The sequence below is a fragment of the Bubalus bubalis genome, chromosome 18 (genome assembly GCF_019923935.1).
Source record: "Bubalus bubalis isolate 160015118507 breed Murrah chromosome 18, NDDB_SH_1, whole genome shotgun sequence".
Classification (NCBI taxonomy): Eukaryota; Metazoa; Chordata; class Mammalia; order Artiodactyla; family Bovidae; genus Bubalus; species Bubalus bubalis.
In genome coordinates this window covers 12,673,422-12,698,932 of record NC_059174.1, presented here as the reverse complement: position 1 = coordinate 12,698,932, position 25,511 = coordinate 12,673,422, and the positions used below count along the sequence as shown (strand labels likewise).

Below are 25,511 nucleotides of genomic sequence, written 5' to 3'. Positions count from 1 at the left end.
GAAATGGGGGCGGCCGCCTCCCGGGCGACGACGACGACGACGACGAGGAGCAGCCGCCGCCGCCGCCGCGCACCGGCCGCCGCCGGGGACGGGCGCGGGCCAGGATCCCGCCCGTGAGCGGGGGGCCCGAGGCCGATCGCCGCCCCCGGCCGCCCCGGCCGCCCCGGGCCCCCCCGGCGCCCCGCGCGCGCCCGTCCGCCGGCCCCTGGCGGGGGTCTCGCCCGCGCCGCGCGCCCCCGGCCCCAGCGCGGCCCGCGGCGCCCGGCCGCCCTCGCCCTCGCCCGGCTCCGGCCGCACCCCCGCCCGCGCCCGCGCCCGCCCGCGCCCCCGGCCCCGGCCCCGGGCGGCGGCCCCCGGCCCCGCGTGGCGGCGCGGCGCGGGCGGCAGCATGGTGGAGAAGCGCTGCCCGCTGCAGAGGGACGGCGTGTACCGCTGGTTCTCGGAGCTGCCGTCGCCGCAGCGCGTGGAGTTCCTGTGCGGCCTGCTGGACCTGTGCATCCCGCTCGAGCTGCGCTTCCTCGGCTCGTGCCTGGAGGACCTGGCCCGCAAGGACTACCATTCGCTGCGCGACTCGGAGATCAAGGCCAACAACCCGGCCGACCTGGGCAGCCTCACCAACCTGACGGACGAGGTGGTGCGCAGCAAGCTGCTGGTGTCGCTGGCGCTGCTGGGCTCGGAGCAGCGCGAGGCGGCGGGTGTGCTGTACCGCACGCTCACGCACATCGACTCCATCATCCACAACTACGGGTTGCAGCTCAACGAGGGCCGCACGGGCGATGAGTTCCTGCTGCTCTTCACCATGGCCTCCAACCACCCGGCCTTCAGCTTCCACCAGAAGCAGGTGCTGCGCCAGGAACTCACGCAGATCCAGAGCAGCCTGAGCGGCGGCGGCGGCGGCCCCGGGGGCAAGAGCGCGCTGCCCACCTGCCCAGCCTGCCACAAGGTGCGTACCCGCTCCCCAGGCCCCCACCCCAAACCCCCACCGGAACCTCAGACCTCACGCCTTGCTCCCCAAGCGGCCACATTACCGCAAACCCCTACCCGCGCCCGGAGCTTCCGCCCTAACGTGTCCTCACCGACCCCGCACCCCAACCTCCCACTCGCACCCCAAGCGTCCGCTCCGCATTTCACTCGTGTCCCACGCCTCTCCACCCGGCACCTCCAACCCCACCTTCACTTCAACTTGCCATCCCCACCTCGCACTCCGAACCCGCACCCCAGGACCCCGCCCGGCCCCGCATGCCCTTTGGGGGCCCAGGGGAGGGGGCTCCGGGATTGGGAAGAGCGCCCTGAGCTGAGTTCGCGGCCGGTCAGGCCTTCAGTCCACGTCTTCCGCTGGAAGCGCGATAAGGCCTTTGTCCCCTTAATCAGGCTCTTGGGCGACAGATAACCGCTACACAGTGTGTCCTCTTGGTTCCTCCAAATCTGGTGTTTATTATAAGAAAAGGAAGCCACTAGTGAGGTGGGAGGTGGAGATTAGAAGGTGCTGGAAGGGTAGAAGACGTTTGCAGTGTGCCGTGCGGGGCCCGAGGCCTAGGTGCCGGTATCCCCGGAGCTGTGGGGCCCGAGTCGCCCCGAGGAGGTTAGGGTCGGCGCGGGCCGCAGGCCGCCGTGGGCACGTGTCCGTGTGTGCGTGTACGTGAGTACACACGTGAGTGTGTGCATGTATGCGTGTGTATGGAGTGCATGTGTGTATTTCTGAATGTGTTCCTGTGTCTGTGTTTATATTGCGTGTAAGAATCAGGCTACCGTAACAGAAGGAAAAACAGGTTTGGAGCCTTGAACACCCGTGAAACAGTTACTTCTCGGTGACCCGCCTTCCTTTGTAGGAACGGATCCCAGACTGATGGGGAGCCGACTAGGACTAGTTAAAAGATCTGGTGTCTTCAAATTAAACAGGAAGGGCAGAGTGGTCATTCACTTAGAAATGTGAACTTTTGTCTAAATGTTTCAAAACTATGTAAACACAAAGTGTTTGGAGCTCAAACTTATTTTTAGCAGCCCCCTGGGACCCTGTGCTAGGATTGTGCTCCAAGCAAAAGGATTTATCTGTGACCATGTGTGGTGTATGTTTTTGTATTAAAACTGATTTTCTTTGGGAAGTGGAAGATTGCAGTCACACCAGTAGTCTAAGTGCTTTCCGATCACGGCTGAGTGTCCTAAACTGAAACTTTGATTCTCTGATTTGCTAGTGGTGGTTTTTCAGCTGTCTTTCACTGGTGAATTGTGGCTTTTAATGACTTCCTTTGAGACGTGGTTGTGGTACCTACACTGGTTTTTAATCTGTCATATCTTTTTTGAGATAGGTACTACCTCTGAGACTGTAGTCTCTTTTTTTAAGTGTGTGTTCAAATCCCACCCTAAAAACATTCTTGCATTTACAACAAAGGGAAAGCAGGGTCCTGTGAAATGTGGTTGTCCCCAGGGAGCTCAGTAGGCTTTGGGGTGCTGCTGCTCAAGGGGGTTCAGTCCCCAGTGGCCAGTTTCACCAGTCAGTCCTCTGCTCCTGTTCCTAAGCACTGCCGCTGTCCGTGGCTGTTAAACCATTCATAGTCAGCTCTTGAAGGGGATTCTTTAGTGTGTAGAGATGCATCGCCTTATAAAAGCAGAAGATGGTGATGATTTTAACGGGGCAGTGAGCTAACACTGGAAAAAAATGGGCAGTGAGCTAAAGCTAGAAAAAAAATATCTTTGATAAGAGAGACTTTTTGTCAAACCAGAACTACCCCTTGGATGAGGTTCGGGGGCTGATTCCCCTCCCCAGTCCCCCCTTCCTCCCCCCCCTGCTGGTCTGGCATGGGCTCAGAATTGACCAGCTGTGTGACCTTGACCAGAATCCCCTTTTCCTGGTGTTTTGGAGTGGATGGCCTTGTGGGCTTGTTTGGGGGTTCCATGAGGTCCCCTGTGAGGTGCCCAGCAGATATGCTGTGAGCTTCCTTTGCTGCCTGGTCTTCTTTGGCTTTCTTTAGAGGAGCACTGAATTTTTTTTTTCTTAATGATTTTGGCTGCAACACAGGGCTTGCAAGATCTTATATCCCCGGCCAGAGATTGAACCCAGGTCCCTGGCCATGAGAATGCCCAGTCCTAACCACTGGACTGCCAGGGAATTCTCTAGGAGCGCTAACTTAAGTAAGGCACGTTGTTAGGGAGTGAAATATTTGTTTCAGAATGTTAGTGTTTTCTAAGTTGATTTTTGAGTATGTAGTTACTTGGAGTTGGCATTTTTCTTGTTCATCTGTGGGAAATTGGAGAGATCTGCCTGACCCTTGATAATGAGGTTATAGTGAGTAACTTTGGGGCTCTTGCTTCCATGTTTCAGAAACGGTCATGGTGTCTAGTTTTACCTGGACAAACTAAGTTCAATCACATTCATTTAACTTTCTGTTCCTTTGCTGATGTCCAGTATATGCCTGACATTGATGCAAAACTCACATGAAATCTACCATGTAAGCCTTTGCCTTCTTAGTATCTCTTAAGTCTGACATTTAGGGCAGTCCTGAAAAAGCAGCCTTGGTTAAATCTCTGTTTACATTTCTTTTTTAAGATGTTGTGTTTTGTTTTGAGCTCTCTGAGTTTAGAGACTTTGTGTCTTTTAGAGATAATGATGATGGTTGTTTTTTATTCTTTATCCTGTTTAAAGAGAGACTTCTAGTAATTAAATTTTCTGATATAGTGGTTATTTCCAATTGCTTCTCCAAAGTCTCACTGTGTTATTTTAAAATCTTCTTTCTCCAAGGACTTGCATAAGAAGTTTAAAAGTGTGAAGAATGTAAACTAGACATTTTAACTTTCAGAAAGGAAGGTGTTCATAGAAAACCTGGAGGGAGAGTAGGGTGGCTTCATGGTGCCCAGTAGCTGATGGCACTATGGGTGTGTAGTACAAACTGGTGATGGTAGCTAGTTTCCACTTGACACTGCCTCAGTCTTTCATTTTATTTAATTATAAAGTCATAGTTTTGGAAAGTGTTTACATTTATCCTTTGCTATCTTTTCTCTGTATAAGTGATAAGGTGCTGTGGTATGTGCTTATTTTTTTAAATAATAGCTTTATTGAGATTTAATCCCTATATTGTGAAATTCACCCCTCGAAGGTGTGTGATGCAATGTTTTTTCGTATATTCATAGAGTTGTGTAACCATCCCGGCTGTCTTGATTCCAGAACATTTTTATCACCCCTAAAAGAAGCCTGTGCCGATTTGTGTCACTTCCCCTCCCCCTTCCCCCAGTCCTGAGAACTGTACTGCGTTCTGTCCGTGGGTTTGCCTGTTGTGGGCACTGGATGTCAGCGGGGTTACGGTGTGTGGTCTCTGTGGCTGACTGCCTTCCCCCAGTGCACTGCTCTCGAGGGTCGCTCGTGTTGGATGGGGCCTGTGTCAGCACTTCTCTCCTTTTAGGTTGAGTGCTTTCCGTTGTGTGGGTGGATATGCCCTCTTCTGTTTATCCATCCATCAGTTGGTGGACAGGTGGATTGTTTCCGGTGCTTGTTTCTAGACTCTTTTTGCTTCGTGGCTAGTAGACTCTTGTCTTAATCCCTTACACCTAACACTCACCTGGTCATCTTTGGAGTGTCACCAACATCTGGCCGCTGACTCTCAAGACTGGAGTCCACCTGGCGGATGGCTGTGTAGCGTGCAGTGCTGTGCCCTGCAGGTTTTCCTCTGGAAGACCCTGGGCTTCCAGAGGAGCTGCGCTGAAAGGTGGCAGAGGCCACTCTGCTCTTGGGGCTGATGGTCAGCTCCAGGGGCACGCTGTGAGCCCCTCCTGCCCTTGTGTCCGGAATCCTTGGGTCAGGAGCTTCACGGACCTACTGTGAGAGGGTGCGGAAACTGTTTTTAAAGTGCTTAGCGCAGGAGTGTGGTGGCTGGTGGTGGTCTTCTGGCCGTGTGCCCTAGTCAAGCTCTGGAGCCCTCCGCTGTGGGATGAGCACCAGGGAGGCTCGGGGTCCACACAGGCGCGGTGAACACATCTGCTAACAATCCCTCGCCCAAGGCGAGCAAGAGCTGACTTTGTCTCATTGATTTTCCAAAAGTTTTTGGAAATCATTGCAGTTCCGAAGGGAGATACTGGGTAGTTTGTCATGTGAGCTAGAAGTGGCTTCCTCTGGTCTCTCCTTTAATCCTAAACTAATCCTAAACCCTGGCCTGTTGGAGCTGGGAGTCGTCTGAAACCACAAGAAGGGACTTTGCTTGGAGCCGCTGTGCTTCCTGCTCAGGTTAAAGGAAGCACTGTGCCTGGGAGGCCACTGCGGCTCCGCGGTCACGCTTGTTCCGGGCAGCCCATGTCCAAGGCCACCCGTCAAGGCCACTCCCAGCAAGTCTGACTTCCTTCAGTGCACTGCGGGAGAGGGTGTCCTGAGACAGATTGATTGGATTTTATTTATTTTTTTTTGGCCAGCTTTTGTAGGTCCCAAAGACTGTCCTCTTTTTATAGTGAAGTACATGGTACAGGAATTGAGACCTCCTGGGGTGCGGTTTTAACTGCTTTCGTGCTGCTGGTGTGTTCATTACAGATGAAAGCCCCTCACCTCTCCTGTAGCTGTCGCCCCGCTGTACGATGGCTCCGACTATGTGACACTTGAATTACTGTCCTTTGCCCTCAGGTTAAATTCAGGCCACTTACTTTGACATGAGCTAGTTTACATGTGCGTCGTTCAACTCAACAAACGTTTGCATTTCTATTCCACACGTGTTCTGGAGTATAGTTGTGGAAGCTGGAAGTTTCCTATCCTGTTAGGACATGATGAGCAATGGGGTGGCATCACTGATGCAAGTTAGAACGTTAGTGTAGATAAACATCAACATTAGCCTTATTTCTGCAGTTTTTGAAGTTCATTATTTTTATTTAGTCTTTATTTTACCCATTTTCTCCTCAGTCCTGTACACTTTATTTCCCTTCTTTTGGATTGAAGACATTTTGGATGAATGTATTTTCCCAACAAATTCATGTGCGCATTTTACAACTTCAGAAGAAGTGAGGAGAAGGGACCTGAGCTGGTCCAGCTTCTGTTTGTTGGCGGAATTGGTGACTGTTAATAAATAAAATAAAAAGAAAATTTTTATTACATCTAGGAAAAGCAGTTTCTACTTAAGTGTCCTTTTTCCTTGCCTTTGATGGGTTAAATTTTAGAAGAGATCCCTTGAATATCTTTTTTTTTTTTTTTGAGAAACCCCCATTCAGAATACTACTTCTCTCTAGTTTAAGTAAGAACTGTTGCTGCAGGTTCACTATTATTGATAGTCTACAAATTATCGATGGGTTTCTGGTTTTTTACTTTTACCCTTGACGTACATGGTTTAGAAATTAGTTTCTACAGGAGAGCTTCATGCAGTCTCCCTAGCTGTTTTGTATGTGCCTCACTCTGTGTAGTAGCCTGTTTTACAGCTGCCCTGTAAGACCCAAACGTTACAGAAACACTTCTGTCAAAGTCAAAAGCAGTTATTGAGAAGTGATAAAATATTGATTAGTTTTGAAGCAGCTTGTTTTATTCTGGGTCAGAAGGCCTGGAGTCATTTCGAGTGAAGAGAAGACAGAGGCAGGACAGACCCTCTCTCCAGTAATCGCCGCCCTGGCGGCTCTTGCTGGTGCAGAATGTCACGTGTAGGAGGCAAGGCTGGTGGCGGGACCGCGGACGTGCCTGTGAGGGGTCAGGGCTTGGGGTGGATGTTGTGCTGGTTTGTAGAAAAATCACCAGCCCTCAGAAAGTCTTCCCTGTCCCCGTCCTATCCTTAATTGCTCCTTTCAGGGACAGAGCTTTCCTTTCTGTCCCAGGAAGCCCTCTGCCTCTGTCCTGGTCACATCTTTCTGTTTCCTCGGGGACACTGTTGGGTCACGTGCTGCACTCTGCCACTTCCTGTCCTCCCCACCTCCCCACGCCAACCTTTGACCTCCGCTGTTTTCCCACTTGGCGCATCAGCACTTTGCTGGAGGCAGCAGAACCCTTCCTTGCACTTGAACCCTCGGCCATCCACCGTGGTCTCATTCCTCTGTGGCCTCTGTTCCTCTGTGGCCAGGTCTTGCTTTCCAGGGGGTGCCCATTTTTAACAGTCTGGTGTGAAATCTTCCAAGGTTCTAATGCCTATCTAAAAATATACTTATGTATTCTTTGAAAACATCATGTATACATAGTTCAGTACAAGTGGATCTCTCATCTGCGCCGTCTTCATGAGTGTGACTGAGCATGCACGCACACACACGTGAACACACACCCCCAGTGATATAGGACACAGCAGCCTCCTTGGAATCAGTACTACTGCTCTGGGCCTGACTGTCAGCTATTCCTCAGCCTCCTGTAACCTGGCTTCTGCCCCCAGCCTCTTCAAGGAAAACAGTTTTAATTAAAGAGTAGCCAGTAATCTTTTAAATTAAAAATATTTTAATAATGAGAGGTAAAAATAAATGGAAAAGCTACAAAAGAATATTCAATGAATCATCCCCTTCTCCTTACTCCCCTGTCCCCCATGCACTTGGGGAAGGATACACAGAACATTTCAAGCTTCTGTTCCCTTACCTGAGTGTAGATACTTTTTATTTCACATTTTTAAAACAGGTTTATTTTTACCCAGGAACCCATGCAGTTCTGTTCCCCTCTTTGTTTCTTGTGGAACCGTCAAGAAAAACTCTGTATTTATCGATAGATGACCCGTGCCTTAGCGTGCGCACAGGTCTGTCCATCGCCTGTGCCTCTTGGCGTCTTTCTTTCTTTTTTATTATTATTTTTTTCATTTTTTATTTTTTTTGGCATCTTTGTTGATGAGCATCGTGTTGCCTGCAGAGGTGCTGCCCTGGGTCTCTGATGATGGGCTCTGTTCCCCCCTCACTACTACAGATCATGCTGTCACTTCCCTGTCCTGTGCATGCCACCTGCGTGCGGCAGACAGCACGTGTGGCCCTTAATGTGTGGTAAGCGTGTCTGCAGAAGAGAAGCCTGGACGTGGGGTTGGTTGTGGGTCACATGGTCTGTGCTCCTGTAATTACTGGGGTGTTGCCGAGTTCGTTTGTGGGATCCCCACAGAATGTGAGGAGGCAAGGAATACCACTCAGTGTGGGGGCACACGTTCAGGTGATCCATTTTATTTATTTTTGTTGAGCTCTGTATATCCTTTGTCCCCTCTCTGTTGGGTTATTGATCTTGTCTTTATTCTTTTTTAGGAGCTCTGTAAGTTTCAAGGAAGTTGTCCTTTTGACTCTAGTGAAAGTTTCAGGAATTTATTTTCCAGGTTTGGTTTTTTTTCCAAAAGACTCTGCCATGCAGTTTAGGTTTTCCTTTTTAACGTTGTCGTTGTCAGTCTCGCCTGGCTTCAGGGTGCTGTGTCGTGATTAGAAATGCAGTGTGCATTGTGCACATCACTGTACACGTGCGTAGATTGTGCTCACATGAACGTAATGCATTGTGCACAGCCACCATTCCCTGTGGTGTGCTTATACAGAACTCGTGTGGTTTCTCATTTTGCATTTAACCAATCCATCTGGAATTTATTTGGTCTAAGGTACAAAGCTAGTTTTATATTTTCCAGATGACAGCCTAGCTGTCCCAGTGCCATTTGTTGAATAACGCACCCTCCTCTCAGATTTGAAATGTGGTGTATTTCCGGTATGTTTCAGTTTACTTCTGGACTGTCTGTTGGGTCTCACTGATGCCTCTAGCCTGATGACCTGTGATTTGCCAGATTCACCCTTTATCGTTCTCATCTCGTTTGTTCCGTGGGCTCTCTGCACTGTAAAATTCTCTGGGGGATGGTGTTTTGTTTTGTTTTTTAAACAACTGTGGCTGCTGAGACGCTCAGTTAAAGGGTCTGGGTGGGGCTTGGTTGGAGCTCCCTGGGAGCCCCACCCCACCTTATTCTCTGACAGCCCTCCCCCACCCCCCACCCCAAACTTCCTCCACTTGTTTGAGTCTTAGTTTCTGTTTCTCCTGCTTGCCTGCCCTTTTGATGATGGTATTCCTCGGACTTCTGCCTCTCTCTCTTGTTACTTGATGGTCTGCCCTCTCTCTTATTCCCCCAACTCTGTAACCAGCTGTGACTGAGCTGTGGCCGGATGCTCCAGGGAGCTCTGGGTGTCCAGAGGCGAGGTCCTGTCTTCTGTCTCTGACCGCTGAGCACATCCGACCCGCCGGCCAGGATCCCACACCGTTGGCAAGTCTGCCTGCTTTCTCATCTCCACAGAGTCATTGATTTCCACCGACGCTGCGACACGGCAGCCGGGTTGTGCTCTTCGTGTCTTTCGGTCTGTCACTCGCTCCCCCTGTCCCCACCTCTCCCTGACACACTTGGTATGATGGTTGCATATGCGGGACACTTCTTTGCAAGTGGATTTGGGTAATTTATGAGGGAATCAGGGCACAGATCACAGTAGTCTTCTGGGAATAAGCACAGCCCTAGCCACAGGCAGCTCCACTTCATCCCGAGTCAGGAAGCAGGCGAGTGATGTCCTCCTTTTAGAATTAACTGCTGTCCTTAAGTCCACAAGAGACAACTTTAGAGCTTCTCTCCCTTGTTTTGTGATTAAATTTAAAAACAGAAACTTTGGTGCCTTATCTCTTTTTAGAAATAACAGTGACATGTTCGGGTGCTGCCCTTAAGTGGGCTCTGGTCTAGGATCCCCGACCTGGGTCTAGTGTGTGATGGTGCCCCGCTGACCGCAGCCCCCAGGCGTCGCAGCAGTGGCCCCAGGAAGCTGTCTGTAGGGCTGGTGCTCTCTGGCCTGAGCTCCTAGCGTGGCGCGCGGCGTCCCAGCGCGGCACCTGCCCTTGGCCTGGCTGTGTGTCTTCAGCTCTGTCTGTAGTCAGTTCCTCGTGTTCACGCACCCCCTTTTCCCCTGACCCCCCCAGATGCTCTTCTCTCAGAGCGGGCCTCTGGCCCCACTTCCTGGCTCACACAGTCTATAAAGCAGCCTTCTTTGGCTCCTTCTGCCCTAGCCCTTACCATACTGTGTTGTAATAGGTTTCTTCACATTTTCATTCCCAAACTTTGATTATTGGAGGCAGAGACTGTGTCATCGTCTTTCAGTCCCAGAGGCTAGCGGTCCCTGCCTCCTGGTAGGGGGGCTGTGTCCTGAGTAGTGGAGGGACATGCCGGGGGTTTTCGAAAGGCCACTCGAGTGAAAACATTGTCTTCCTCAGTGCTTTTCTTTCCCGTGGGCCTATTAGTAACATCCAACGGCTATTTCTCTTATGTACTATATAGATGCAGAGTCGAGTGAATTTTAACTTTTGTATCCTGCTGTTTTATTTTTCAAAAGCTGGTGTGCAAAAGCTTCTGTTGGGAGAAACTCTCTGAACTTGATGGTTTGGCTTTATATATACCTTAACAAAACCAACAGAGAAGGCAATGGCACCCCACTCCAGTACTCTTGCCTGGAAAATCCCATGGATGGAGGAGCTTGGAAGGCTGCAGCCCGTGGGGTCGCTGAGGGTTGGACACGACTGAGCGACTTCACTTTCACTTTCCACTTTCATGCATGGGAGAAGGAAATGGCAACCCACTCCAGTGTTCTTGCCTGGAGAATCCCAGGGACGGGGGAGCCTGGTGGGCTGCCGTCTATGGGGTCACACAGAGTTGGACACGACTGAAGTGACTTAGCAGTAGCAGTAGCAGTAACAAAACCAAGTTGACGGACAAGTACACTGAGAGCTGGGAGCAGAGGGTGTATTCTTCCAGTGCTCTGATGGGCTTGTCACCTGTAGAACTACGCGCGTGGGTCAGGTTGTCTCAGAGAGGAGTCTGTAGCTCTGAAAGTAAGACTGTCTGCTTGTATTCCTTTAATATTTGCAAAGTTGTAACTCGTGGTAAGCCTAGGTATTTTAGTGTACTGTAGAACGGCAGGAAACCAACGGCTGTTAGCGCCCTAGTTGTTAGTTTATATTCGTTATACTTTAAACACTGACGTGGAATTCATTATGAGAAGGGAGCATTGTAGCATCATTTCTGATTATTTAGGACTTTTACATAAGAACCTCAATAGAATTACTAGAAAGAAATTGTATCCTCAGTTTTCTTACTGATTCACAGTGAATCTAATTAAAACATGTATTATGTAGGAACTACTTCTAGAAATATTATAGTCTAGACTAGAAAAAAAAAATAACTGAAAAGGAAAGAGAATTAATTTGTGGGGAAGAAAAACAGCTCCTCCTCCCATCACATTTGGGTATTTTAATAAAAATTAAAAGCTTGGGGATAATGGTAACAACCTATCGCTATAACAGAGTTAATTAAGTGAATGAGATACTTTGATGTGGGTTGTTGGGCCATGTGGGACAATGTATGGTGAAAATAACCTACAGGGGACGCCCCATCTGCGTCTTGGGCTGTGACCCCGCTGGACACAGCGCTCCCTGGGCCCTGCTTCCCCGGGGAGGACTGTACTTCTCCTATCACCAGCTTCCCCACCTCTGTTCCTGTGTGCTAACTTTGCAGGTGGGAATTTTCTGAAAACGCTTGTTTGTGTGGGTCTTTTCCTTGACTAGTTATGAAGCGCATGAGCCATGTGCTGTTAATACTTGTACTGGAGGGGCTGGGTTACCAATCACAGTGATTTTTTTCCTTTCAGAATAGGCGTCTGCTCACAGGGCTCCTACCCAGACACATCCCCGGGGCCTGCTTCACTGGTGCTTCTGAACCTTTGATGTGTCCTCACGTCCTCTTTTCCAGCTGGGGGTCCGGCTCACCCCCAGCGTCTGTGGGCGCCTGTTCTGCCCGTCGCCGATGCCCCCGTGTTCTGGGCTGATCCTGTGTCGTGGCTCACGCCCCGGGGCGTCGTGCAGCACCCCTGGGAACGCGCGCTGCTCTGGATGCTCGTGTCAGGTGCTGGAGCGTTACGTCAAGAGCCAAAGCGGGCAGTAGAGCCCACCTCACTTATTATGACTAAACACTGAGCCGGGCTCTCAAAGAGTACCCAAGATTGATGCGTCCTTCTGGCCAGGATGTGCACGATACCAGTGTTAGGCATACTGTGCCCTTCTTGTCAGAAGTGCTGAGGGTGAAAATAGCCTGCGGCGGATACCCTGTCTGTGTCTTTGGCTGTGATGTTCTGGAAAGAAACTACTGGAATGGACCTTGCACACCGAGGGGAGCAGCTTCCACCAGGACATCAGTCACGTGACTTAGGTTTTTCCTGAAGGGGGAGGGCTATCTTCCTGAACATAGTATTTTACATTTCAGAGTCGCTTTTGGAGTTTATAGAGATGGGGGTTTGTTCCCACCTGGCTGTGCCTTTTGATATTAATTAATTGATATTAATTAAATGCCTTGTGCATTTAATAACATTTCTGTGTGACCCCTTGCATCACTGTGTTCCTCACCACTAACATTGTGCCTTTCTCTCCAAAGCACTGTTTTGAATACTCCCCAGCCCCACCTTAAATTTCCTGCCTATTACCTGCTCAGTTCCAGGAGAATACACCTGACCTGTTAGGTTGTTTAAAATAAAGCTCTCAGTGAGAGCTGGTAGTGCACTGTTCAGACGAAGCCTTGCCTGCTCTGCACCCCGGCCATGTTGCCAGCCTGGACCGTGGTGGCTTCCTGCGAGGTGACAGGCTCCAGGCGCTCCCCCAGTGCCCTGCCTTACTGCCGGACTCTGGTTTAATCGCAAGCTGTGGGTGGCCTGGAGACGAAGTTCTGAGCTTCCTGGGGCACACGGTGGGGCTAGGTGTGCCGTGGGGCTGTACCTCCCAGGGCTGCTTGTGAAGAACTTGGCTCTAGAATTGCTTTGCTAGAACTCATCTAGTTACGTACTTGGTATCTTGTGCTGAGATTTTTGAGTGGTAATCATTTTTTTCTCCCATCTTTTCTCTCTTTTTAATGAGCAGAGCTCTAGGGTAGGGAATATTAAAAGGAATGTTTTTATGTGGAAAACGATTTTTGGTTAGCTCTGGCTTTCACTTGTCCTAAGTCAGCAAATAGCTTTCACTATTAAACTATCTATTTTCTTGTTCTGGTTTTTTAGAGACACGTAATCACTGCTTTAGTAAAATGCTTACAAATCACTTTTCGTTCTGATTTTATGTGTTTTTTCCCTTTGACTTACAAGTATCAACATTCAGCACGTTGTTCTTCCCACTATAGAGGCGGCACTTGGAGGACAAGTTGGAAATCAGGGACTCTGTTGGTAGATGCTGGAGTTGAGGGTCTGTTCCTGCTCCTGGAAGCCCCTCCCGCAGGTGTTTGCTTGGCTGGCTCCTCTCCCGCCAGGCTTCAGCTCCACCGGCCTGCCCCCAGTGGCGGGGTTTCCTGTTGGGGCTTCTCAGCACCTCTGACAGCTCCGTGGCAGCACTGGCCGGCCAGGAGACAGGGCGGCCACTGGGCTGAGCAGCTGCCGTTGTTTAGAAGTTGCTTCTGTTTGACCTTTTCATGTTGTTTGCATCTTGTAGAAACGTGCTCTCATTTACACTTGGTATCTTTAGCTTTCTTCCTAACCCTAATAGTGATTATTCCTTTTTAAAAAATTAGAAAACAAAAAATATATTTTACTTACTCAGATAAAAAATACTATTAAAATTATGGCATATTTTCTTCTTTTTCCAATGCCTATAATGTATGTGTCTATACAATTTCTATATTACACATTCACATACCTAAATGTGAGTGTTCCCCATGCCTTTCATTTTCTGAAGTTGTTTTTTAAAGGCTGCATAATATTTAATCATATGGATGTACATTTACGTATTTAAATATTAACCTTGCTGGATATTTTTTTTTCTCCTTTTGGTCACACTGCATGGCTTGTGGAATCTCAGTTCCCTGACCAGAGATCAAACCCATGCCCTCAGTGGTGAAAGCTTGGAGTCCCACCCACTGCACCACCAGGGACTTGCCTGTTTTTCTTCTTTTGAAGCTTAGATGAACCTTCTTGCACACAAATCCTTGTATCACTGGTTATCTTTTTAGGACAGCTTCCTCCCAGTGCATGAGTGGGCCCAGGGGTCTAGAGGCAGTGAAGTTTGTTACAGACACACGGCTGCAGTGATTTGCACTTGCTGGCTGGGGACGAGGTTGCTCCCCTGTGGCATCACGAGCGCTGACTCATGGGGCATTTGTCTGCCTGTGGTCCAGATAACCAGGTCACCGTCCATGCTGTTGCAGGGTGGCGCTCGCTCGTCATAGAAGAGCTGCCTGTGGGTGGAGTGTCTATTTAGAGGAGAAGGCAGCCCCCAGCTTCCCAAGACGGGGATGCGGAATCCGGGGGCCTGCCTGGACTGCGTCCCTGGGTGAGGTCAGCGGTGCAGCTTTGCATGCTCCTCTCGGGGTGCGGTTGAGCGGCCGCCCGGGGGAGCTTCTCTGCGGGACCCTGTGGGCGTGCGTCCCCTCCAGTGTCCCCGCCGTGCCGTGTGTCAGCACGTGAACCTGTGCGATTGCCTTCCTGCCTGGCCTGCACGTGCCCTGGTTGTCGCCACAACTGCCATTTCACTGAGTCCTGACTGTCTTTGCAGCACGCTACTTCAAAAGCTTTCCATTTAAATCTCACAAAAACCCTGCGAGGTGAGTGCAGTGGAGGAAGCTGAACATCTGCCGGAAAGAGGTCTTGGCCTTGGTGGCTCGGTCGGCAGGGCCACGGCTGCAGAGCCCGAGCTGTGTATGAGACACGGTTGAGGGGTCCCTGGCTGAGGGCGCAGCCAGGACAGAGGCCTCCAGTGTATCCTGACCATCTTCCTGCCCCGGAGGCCCAGTGGATGGAGCAGACGGCCATGGGAGATGTCAGGAGCCAGACCCCGTGGGTCGTAGGAGGGGCGGCTGGGAAGGTGGAAAAGGAGCTGACTGGCCCAGAGGGTGTCAGTCGGCGGGCACTGGCAGGAAGCAGGACTGTGAGCCTAATGGAAAACATCCGTCAGGGCTGCGCTGGGCTGGCGGCCGGACCGCGTCTTCCCAGAGCCTCACGGCAGCAGCAGAAGCGACCCCGGCACCAAGCAGGGCTCCGTTCTGAGTCCGTCAGGCTGCTGACGGCTCTGCTTGTGAGCGTGAGTCAGACAGCGCTCGGTTGAGCTGTGTGGGTCACATGGGGCAAATTAGCTTCACCAAAAATAACCCCAAAAAACAGCATTTCTGGGAAGCACAAGTGAAGACAGCTTTCAGTGTAAACAAAGGACCAGGACAAAGATAGAGGCTGGGTTGAAAGAAGTGAACTTTTGGAAAACTAGGAAAAAATGCTTTAAAAGTGCCAAGGAAAATAAATGTTTTTTTTTTTTTTTTTTCCTTGTTTTAGTTTTCTTTCCTGTATTTATGTAGGATGCAGTGCATCCATCCTGCTGGGTAACTCCAGGGTTCCACGTGCAGTCAGGGCTGAGAACCAGAGTCATTTCCGCGCCCCTGCCCTCCGCCCCAGGCTTTACTGGCTGAGTTCTCTGCCTCAGTGTTCACCAGAGTGGCTGAGGGCACTGCGGTCCATTTTTGCAGCCCCCTCCCCAAAGGCTGTGAGTCTGGAGGGTGGCGTCCGTCCTGGCCGGTTGGGCTGTTGCAGGCTGGGCAGGGGTGTGTGTGTGTCTGCTCCACACGGAGAGGTTCCTCACGGGCCAGCAGGGCCTGCGCTTCCACTAGCTGTTGCTGAGACCCTCAGTCTTCCTCGCCTTAGGACCAGGACTTAGAATTACCCGCCAGGGCAGCTGAGAGATCGAGGGGGTTCCTGGGGGTCAGGCCAGATGTGGGAACTTGGCTGCCGTTGTGTTTAGGGTATTGGAAATGTCAGCCTCCCAAAATACTGTTTGTTATTTAAAATCTTGCTCTTTGAGTAATTTTGTTGTGGCTCAGTCGCTAAGTCATGTCTGACTCTTTGCAACCCCATGGACTGCATGCAGCACGCCAGACTCCACTATACCCTGGAGTTTGCTCAGATTCATATCCATTGTGTTGTACTTGTCAGTGCTTTTACCTTATTTAATAAAGAAGTTCATCTCTGGAATATTCTGGTCATCGGATGATAAAAGAAAACTTTGCTCCACCTAAAGGAAATAATGCAAATTAAACTACAAATATAAGTAATTGGAAAATACAGCATTTCGGTAAATGTTACCAAATGAATGGACTTTTTTGGTGGAGTGCTGGAGGGGGAGGGTTTTCTTCCTTGAGTTCCGTAAACTTGCAGATTAGCCAGACCTGCGGAGTTACTAAGCTTGTGTGGGGACTCGCGTGTGGGGAGGGGACACCTGCACAGCTGGGGCCTTCCTGGGCCAGAGACTGGCCTCTGGGAGCAGGCAGGGTCGTGCCTGCAGCAGCCTCCCTGAGCTCTGTCTGCGGGGGGCTGGGTGTCCCGTCTACCGAGGTGGCTGGTGCGTTCTGCAGACCTCCACCTGCCCCAGGCCCTCCGCCTCTGCCGGGTGTCCCGGCCAGGCCTCCCGAGGTAGCTGGTGCGTTCTGCCAACCTCCGCCTGCCCCAGACCCTCTGCCTCTGCCGGGTGCCCCGGCCAGGCCTGCACACAGCAGGGTCTGTGCCGCCGCCCACCCGCTAGCCAGGTAACAAGGTGAGCTGAGGACAGTGGCAGCCAGAGAGCTTCCTGTGTGCATCTCGTGCCCGCTTCGGGTCCAGGTTGGGACCGGAAGTCATGCCCCTTTCCCAGACCTTCTCTTTGGCTGTGTATGTAGCACTGTGTTTCTCCATCTTTTAAAACTTGATGCTTTTGGTAAACTTTAAAATCGTAACTTTTCTCTACTCTCCTTTTAAATTGTGAGTAGGAAGACATTAAAGCATTGGTCATTATTATTCCCCTAAATCCTAAAAGTAATAAATACATTCGGCTATAAAAATTTTCAAATACTGGTTGTCATTAGGGGAAAAAAGTAAAGGTGCTGCCCCTCCCTCCCCCCCTCCCAAGGACCCCCCTCCCCTCCCCTCCTGAGGTCACTGTAGAGTCCAAGGTGGCCTTCTGGGGTCCTGGCTGGCTGTAAGCCTAAGACGAGGGAGTGGAGATGGGGCAGCCCTCCTGGCTCCTGTCGGGAACTTGGTGTAGGCTGAACCCCAAGGCCAGCATAGACTGGGGGGCTGTGGGCGGTGGTCCTTTTTTTTCCTGGCTCTCTATCAGTAGCTGTTCAAGGCATTTTCAGTGTTTCACTGTTACAGTGAGTGTGCCCCCCACCCCCCACCCCACCCCCCGCCCCGCACACACATCGTGCTCACCTGTGAGTACTTTGTATGACAAATGCCCAGAGATGGGATTGTAACGTATTTCTAGAATATGCTTTTTAAAAATGCACCCCCAAATAGATCCAGGTCTATCCTGTTGTCTCCTGTTTTTATTAGAGCATTTTATTATTTTTTCAAGATTTATAGGACAATGTTAAGTCCTGCTTTGTAATTGATAGGAAATTGTGATTTGAAGAACTGAAAAATCAGGTTATGCCTCAGATAGGATTTGTGACGGCTTAGTTAACAGTTTCTACCCAGCGAGTGAACTGCTGGCACAAGACATTAGTCCCCATGTTTGCTCAAACTGGGGTGGCTTTACATTTCAGTGGTGAGTGGTGAATTGCTCAAAGTTTTGTCTTCCGCCTGAAGTGCTCACACTAGCAATGACTGTTTTACAGAAAAATTGGAAGCTGCAGTAAGCATAAGTGACTTTCAGATAAAAATGAAAATCCTTACACATGAACTAAATTTAGGAAGAAAATAAGATGATGGCGACTTTGTCCCCACAGGTCACGCCCAGGACGGAGCCCCCCGTCAGCAACGTGGGCAACAGCTTGGAGAACGCCCTGCACACATCCACACATTCCACTGAGGGGTCGCTGCCCAAGAGGCCTGGAGGGAAACTGTCCAGAGGTGAGCCGGGGCTGCTGGGAGGACGGGGTGTGGGGAGGAGCTGAGGGTCGTGGCGTTTGGCTGGATGTGTCCAGGTGGTTTGAAAACGCCAGTCTTAGATGTATAATTTTTTCTGAATTCTGCAAGTTCTACACGGATGTGTCTGGACTGTGGAAGTCTCAGGTCTTGATGTTCATCAAGGGGAAGTCAGTGGCCGTTGTCGTGCCGCGTCCCGCGCCGGCACCCCTGCATTAGAGCAGCGCTTTGTGCAGTGACGTGCTGTTGTCTCTGCACTGACGTGGTCGCCGCCAGCCCCACGCGGGCCCGCGGGACAGAGGGCCTGAACTTGTCTTATTTCATCGCACTGCAGTTGCGCTGGCTCCGCGTGGACAAGGCGCTCTCCTCCCACAGGGGAGGCTGGTCTCCCTGGTTCTCGTGGACAAGGCGCTCTCCTCCCACAGGGGAGGCTGGTCTCCCTGGTTCTCGTGGACAAGGCGCTCTCCTCCCACAGGGGAGGCTGGTCTCCCTGGTTCTCGTGGACAAGGCGCTCTCCCTCCCACAGGGGCAGGCTGGTCTCCCTGGTTCTCGTGGACAAGGCGCTCTCCTCCCACAGGGGAGGCTGGTCTCCCTGGTTCTCGTGGACAAGGCGCTCTCCTCCCACAGGGGAGGCTGGTCTCCCTGGTTCTCGTGGACAAGGCGCTCTCCTCCCACAGGGGAGGCTGGTCTCCCTGGTTCTCGTGGACAAGGCGCTCTCCTCCCACAGGGGCAGGCTGGTCTCCCTGGTTCTCGTGGACAAGGCGCTCTCCTCCCATAGGGGAGGCTGGTCTCCCTGGTTCTCGTGGACAAGGCGGTCTCCTCCCACAGGGGCAGGCTGGTCTCCCTGGTTCTCGTGGACAAGGCGCTCTCCTCCCACAGGGGCAGGCTGGTCTCCCTGGTTCTCGTGGACAAGGCGCTCTCCTCCCACAGGGGCAGGCTGGTCTCCCTGGTTCTCGTGGACAAGGCGCTCTCCCTCCCACAGGGGCAGGCTGGTCTCCCTGGTTCTCGGCTGTCTGGCTTTGTGCGGCCACAGAGGACCATGTCATGCCGGTGGCCCCCTGGCCAGTGGCCCCCTGGCCAGTGGTGTGGGCCCGTGGGGGGCTCACAGGGACAGGATGGGGCGCAGCCCGCAGGGCCCCCAGCTGCTCTCGCCTCCCGGTTTGGAGCTGCGCGAGGATGCCGGTGGTGCCGAGTCCTCACACCTGCGGGCCTGGACGGCTGCCCTCCTCACGGCCCTGGGAGCAGCAGTCAGCTCGTTTCCTGGATTCTGCTGGAGGCTCAGTCGTCCTGAAGGCAGCAGGGCCTCTGTTCCTGGGTGGGTCGTTGTCACTCACTGAGCAGAGGGTCTTCCTTCATCGTGTTGTTAAGGGGGAGGTGCCTCCTGGTGGGTGTTGCTTCCTCTGTCCCCAGTCCGTCCAAGTGGAGCCTGTATCTTGTACCCTTGCAGTCCTAAGGGGGGAGGGCCACTTCTTCACCATTATGGTTTTCTCCTGTCGGCACAATTATCAAGACCCCTTGTTCCTGTGTTTTAATGTAAGTGCTGGTTGAACAGCAGTGTCTGTGTCTTGCTGGGATGCCTGGTGCAGGAAGGCAGGACTGTGGTAGGACCGGACCTGACTGCTCTCAGACATCATGACCCTTAGAAGATGCAGTAAGCCAGACCTTGCTGATTATCCTCAGCGGTCTCCATTCAGTGGTCACAGGTAACCGTAGTTCCTCTACCGTGAAGCTGACCCAGCAGGTAACTGGTCATTGGTTATTGTTTGTGCTTTCCCCAGTGCCCTGCTACTGCTCTTCGGAAAGTCTGAAGCCACTATCAGCGTTACTAGTTTTCTTGTTGTCTTTTCTGTACCCCACTTCAGTTTTGGATTGTCTGTGTTTTTTAAAAGTCTTCAGAGACATAGTTCAACTTATAAAGAGGTCAGACTTTTGTGTTTCTTCAGATTACAGCTCGGGACAGCAGTAAGGACGGTCTGAAGCCCTGACTAGTCTTAGAAGGTGGTCCTAGCTTGTTACATACTCTAACCTGCCTGACCTTCCTAGGACCCTGTGGGACTCAGGTATAATAGCCTGGTTCATTGTAACTGCAGTCCCCATTTCAGACAGGAGAACTGAGTTGTGGTTAAGCAGCATTCCTAAGAGAAGCTGGGATTCCAACTCTGAGATCCCAACACTTGGTTAAACAGAAGAGACTAGAAAAGGAAAGTCATGCACTCATTAGGCGAAAGAAAGCCTTACCTCTTTCTCTGTACTGTTGACTGAAGGTTTCAGGTACAGATTTCCTTGGGAAGCCGCCTGGGAGTTCACAGGAGCCTGCCAGGTGATGCTGCAGCTCCACGGAGCAAGCTGGTGCTTGTTCTGTTCAGGGATTAAATAACGGTGCCCAAGGTCATGCAGCTGACGTGTCACAGTTCACACAGCTGGAGACTGCGGAGCCCCTGGTCTCCCCCTGCCCTGATGCATGGGTCCTGGGCCAGCCCGCCTGCCCTGGCCTTCTGTCCCCCGTCTCCGCCACCACTTTAGTTTCCTCCCAACACAGGTGCTGTCACCGCTGGGCCTTGACTGTGTGTGGCTCTGCTCAGCGGGCCCTTCCCTTCGCTTTTAAAGTCTTGCCCCGCCTGCTGCTGTGGGCTGAGGCACTCGTGCACCAGTCATGGCGCTGCAGGGCCTCGTGCGTATGAAGGCGGAACAAACGCTGGCCTTAATACACATAACAAATGTAAATAAGTGAATTCCTCCCGTCCCTAAGTTCAAGTGCTGTATTGCTAACCATCCAGATGGAATATGCATTCATTTCCTAATTTTCTACTTCAGACGTCTCTTTTATCAGCTTTGTGTTTTCTGGATCATGTTCAACTTTTGTTTATATCTTTCTGGAGAACTAACAAATCAAATTAATGCAGGGGAGCTAGATGATAAAATCAAAGAAAAGTAAATTTATAGAGTTCTTAAATTCATATAACATGATCTAAAAAGATGTAGAAAAGAGGATCAGTTTAATCAGCATAGTAGTGAATGCTCAAATTTTAACAACAGTTAAAAGAAGCAGTGTTTTAAAAAATTATTCCCATTAACACAGACAACTAAATGCTAGATGAAAGTGAGAAAGTAAATTGATATTTAGGAACATTATTTAGCTGAGACTTTTAAGAGTACAGCTTTTAAATTCTTAGATTAAAATTAGATTTCAGTAATAAAATTGTAAAGCTGGAGGCATCTTAACTATTATTCTGGTTCAGTTTCTTTAATTATGAGGACACTGAGTTCTGTTGTATGGAGCTTGAGAGAAGGTGTTGTGCTAGAAAATGATTATTTTTCATATTTTCTCTCACTAATCAGTAAAACCCTTTTTACTATGCTTTCTTTTAGCTTTGGTTTAGTTTTGGGTGTGGCATAAAATTGGTTTCTTGTTATTGACTGTACCGAATTACGCTATTTAACAAAGATACACTGAAATCAAGTAAAACACGTAATTAGCAGGAAACTGACGACAACTCGGTTTTTTCCAGAAGTCTTTAGGGTAGAAAGGGAGGTGTTTCAGAGGAGAGCCTCCTTCTCGGGACATATTAAAGCCATTATCTCTGGGTGTCCTGTTCTCTCGTGCTACGTGGCCCTGAGCGCCGGGGGGTCACGTGGCAGCACTTGGCAGCAAGGGCAGCCCTTAGGCTGTGGGCCTAACAGGCGCTCCCAGGCTGGGGTAGGGAGTGTGTTCCTGGACCTGACGGTGTGGCTGCTGGAGGGGGTCTGTGAGCCCACCGGACCCCACTTGGGCCTTCCAGGGCAGCTGCCTGCACTCTTACCACGGTACATTTTACAGTCTATCCACGCAGCTCGGCCTCCCTGCTTTCTTAGTGGCAGTAGTGCTCTGGTTTTTAATTAGGCATGGATCCAGTTATAAAAATGGGAGTGCAGTGCAATTACACATCTTCCCGAAGGCCATGTGCTCTGACTCGTAAGATTTGAGAGAACCGCTGGTGTACAGCTGGAACAAGAAAAGAAGAAAATTTGAGCCCAGGAAATGCTGAAAGGAAGCAGCACACTGTCACGTGCTGTTTCTGCACGTGGGAGCAGGCTGGCGGCCTCAAGCCAGAGTCCGAAGCTGCGTGCCCTGCCCGAACCCCTTCACCGTCTGGGCCCCGGGGAGGCGCGCTCGTCCTGGGTGCTCTTCCCGCCCAGCCCTGGGTTTAGGGGGTCTTCCCAGTCGGTGCTAATCCTGTCTTGGGCTGTGTTCTCTTCCTCAGGTGATGGTTTGATATCCAGCCCCTCAAACTGACAAGTTTTTTGCTTATACATTTCAGAAAGGAGTGGGGCTTCGCGTGTGACATGACCCAGTCTGCAGGCTCACAAGGGTGGCGGGAGGGGAGGGGGGCCTTGTCTGCCAGTGGGCTTTCAGTGGGCCGTCGGCAAACGTGTGTGCACACAGGTAAACACTAAAACCATGCAACCACACTGCAGAGATGGGACAGGAAAACTAGCCATAACTCCACCACCAGGCACAGTTAACCCTGTCATTTTTGATCATTTATTTTCAGTCTCTCTCTCTTTTACATTTTAAACTATAATCATGTTATACATGTAGTTTATAATATTTCAGGTAACAGGATAAGCACTTGTTCGTGCTTGTATTGTTATAAACATGGTCTTTAATAGTCTCGGAGTTGAGAGTGTCTTATACTTCTTTGAAGCCCAGCTGAACACCCAGCCCGACCCTCGTGTTGGCCACCGTCAGCGCTCTCACCTGCTGCAGAGAATCCACCTGGCCCCACCCCCTGTCCCCAGCGGGCCGTCCTCCACCCTCAGGGCCCTGTGTGGCCACAGGTGTCGCTTCCAGGGCAGGCGGCATCAAGAGAAGACAGCAGGTCTTGTCCGTGTGTTTGGTCCAGAGGCGTCCTGGCAAAATCGGGGCTGGTGATGCAGACAGAGCACAGCGTCTGGTGGGCTGGGGGCTCCAAAGAGGTCTTGCTAACATCTCAGACCTCTGGTCCGAAATGCCTCTTTGATTTGAAAACAGCTGAGTAACATTCATCTGCTTTTCACATTTTCCTGTCCAGATATGAGTCACTTCCCGCCTTCAGTCCAGTTAGGGTTTTTTTTCTGCTTTTTTTTCACAAATCCTAATATTCAGCCCTGGGACTTGTAGCTACACGTTGGTATTCTGTGGCCCAGGAAAACGCCAAATAGGTTTTTCTGTGTTCGTTGACTTTGTATATTCTATTGTCTAAAGAAGTGAAGGGTCTGGATTAGAGTGAGGTCACTGTGGGTAAGTTTTTAAAAATAGTGATTGGGAGAGTGTAAGAGCTGTTTATTTGCTGACAGTCTGCCTGGGGAAGTCAGACGGGAGCAGTGGGCAGTTTCACTGAGCGAGCTCGGGCAGTGCACAGCTGCTAAACGTGGTGTTTTCTTTGTTTTGCCAGAAAGGAAACAAACGTTCTTGTTTTTTTTAAACAGTAATTCCTTCCTGTGAGATGCTATTTTAAGTTTAAAATACTCTAAACCAAATGGGTTTTTGTGTCTCCCACGATCCGTATCAACTCTGATACAACTTTATAAACTTACAGAGGCTCAAAAATTCAGGCAGCGGTTTGTGAAGGCAAGGACTCTGGTCAGTGCTGGCCACCTTGTGCCCAGCCCCGGAGTACAGCCCAACACACAGTAGGCGCTTCATAACGAGTTGGTGAATGAACAAGTTGTTGGTTTAGGGCAGGGATCGGCATGTTGTTTTCTGCGAAGATCCAGATGGTTGGTGTTTCTGGATCGGGGAGGAGGTGTGTGGAGCCTGGCACCACTGCTGGGCTCTGCTGTCGGAGGGGAGAGAGCGCCTTTGGCGGTACGTCAGCCCACAGTGTGGCTCTGCACCCTGGAGACGGTCACACCAACGGCCGAGGGCTGCCTGTGGCCCACCCGCCCCTGACTTTATAGCACCACCCAGTAGAACTCCCTGTGATGACTAGGGTTCTGGGTCTGCTCAGTGTGGCAGCTACTGGCCATGTGTGGCTGCCGAGTGCTTAAAATGTGGTTAGTGCGACTGAGGAATGAGATTTTTAATTTTATTCAATTGTAATTAATACCAAAGTAAGTGGTCCCATGGGGTCAGTGGCTGCAATAGTGGGAAGGTCAGGGTTAGAACCTTTCCGAAGCCTGGTGCCCAGAGTTGCTCGTTCTCTGGGCACTTAGACATATTATGGGAGGAGAGAGTTCTGCGGCCAAAAAAAAAAAATTGGGGAAATGTGGTTAATAAAAGTAGATTTACTTGTCACAGGACTTTTCAGAGCCTTTAATATGATCACGTACATGGGCAGTCTACGAAAAGGAGTTTCTTAGATTTTCCCTCCAAACTTTTGACCACGAAGCTTTCTGGGGGTTGGCCCTGAACGTCTTCCAGAGTGGTGTTTGCTGGAGAAAACTCAGGATTGTGTGGCCGACCAGGAGATCGGGCGTCTGCAGAAAGTGTAACATGATAGTTTTGTGAGTTACACTGAGTGTGTCAGATTAGACAGGTGTTGAGGATCTGCAGACATGTCCATAGTACACAGCCAAGCGACCTCCAGGAATACGGGTGAAAAGTCAGGAAGGTGTGTATGCTGTTCACGCAGGAAAGCCTCCCTCATTCACTGGGGTCTTTCCGGAAGAGCTGGATTGTCTGACTGCTGCACCTGCCAGAAGTTCATAAGCTTGAAGAAGCAAGCAGTTAAATGAGCATTTGAGATGCATTCGTGTTTGAATCAGAAACAGGACATACATACCAAGTGTGATTTTGAAGTTTGGAAACTAGATCATGTTTATTAAGTGCTGTTTTATTTTCAAAAATATTTGTGCTCGAATATTTGCATCTTACAAACTTAATTTGCATCTTAAAACTTAAGTGCTTACAAGCTTAATTGTATAATTTTCTTTCTGAGGAGAGAAAAAAAAGCACCCATGGGAGTGACAGGGGAGGCATGAGGAGGGGATCACTTTGGGGCTGTCTAACGCGACTGTCTTCTCCTGTCCTGTCCACCTGTGCAGCCGTGGCCCCTGCTCTGTAGGGGCGGCGCTAGGGGTCTGCAGCGCCTGCCCCACAGCTGCGGTCGTCGCGCCTGCAGCCTGGCCCCGTCCCAGAAGGAGACGGAAGACGCTGACGAAGGCTCTGGGCAGCTACGTCTCTAAACAACCAGAGTGGGAGGTGTTGATCTTTAGTCTTTTAGGGATGAGAACAGAGCATAACTAACCTTCAGCTACAGTAATCATCCGTGCCCTCTAGCAGGCAAATAAACGTATGTTCTTTTCAAGTACCGATCCCTTTTTTTAAAATTTGTTTTTATATTTTCCCTGTATTTTCTGTCTCAAGATCAACTTTGCCCTCATTCTGAGCTCAGCCTCCAGCTTCCCTCATTCCTGACGAGCTCCCCGCGGAGGAGATGGTGCCGGGTGCTGGGAGCTTTCCTGTGAAAGCCGCTAAGATATCAATCGATGCAAACTAATCATGTATACTTCAAGCTTTTATTTCGTTTTTATAATTCTGTTTGTTGTTTTTTTGTTTTGTTTACTTTCACAGTGACTGTTGAAAAGATAGACCTGAAGGGATTATCACACAAAAAAAATGAAAGAAATGTTGAATGTTCCTTTGAGGTAAGATACTAAGTTTTTTTTCCCCTTTTCTCCCCTAAGGGATAGGAAGGGAATATTTACCATAAAGCAATACTTTTATTTATCTAAATAAAAGATGGGTCTTTTTGCAAAGCTCTGTGCCAGTGCTGTGGGAGATAGAAGTG

General features: G+C 50.5%; 1 protein-coding gene across 1 annotated transcript in view; it reads left to right on the top strand.

The window, feature by feature from the left end:
• The first annotated feature begins 340 nt into the window (after positions 1 to 340).
• Positions 341 to 25,511, top strand: part of ZCCHC14 (zinc finger CCHC-type containing 14) — a 46,814-nt gene continuing 21,643 nt past the window's right edge. Inside the window, exons 1-3 of the mRNA XM_006046131.4 lie at positions 341 to 943; positions 17,622 to 17,745; positions 25,295 to 25,368. Coding sequence (XP_006046193.3) covers positions 389 to 943; positions 17,622 to 17,745; positions 25,295 to 25,368 — 753 coding nt within the window. The 5' untranslated portion in view covers positions 341 to 388. The remainder of the gene's footprint in view (positions 944 to 17,621; positions 17,746 to 25,294; positions 25,369 to 25,511) is intronic.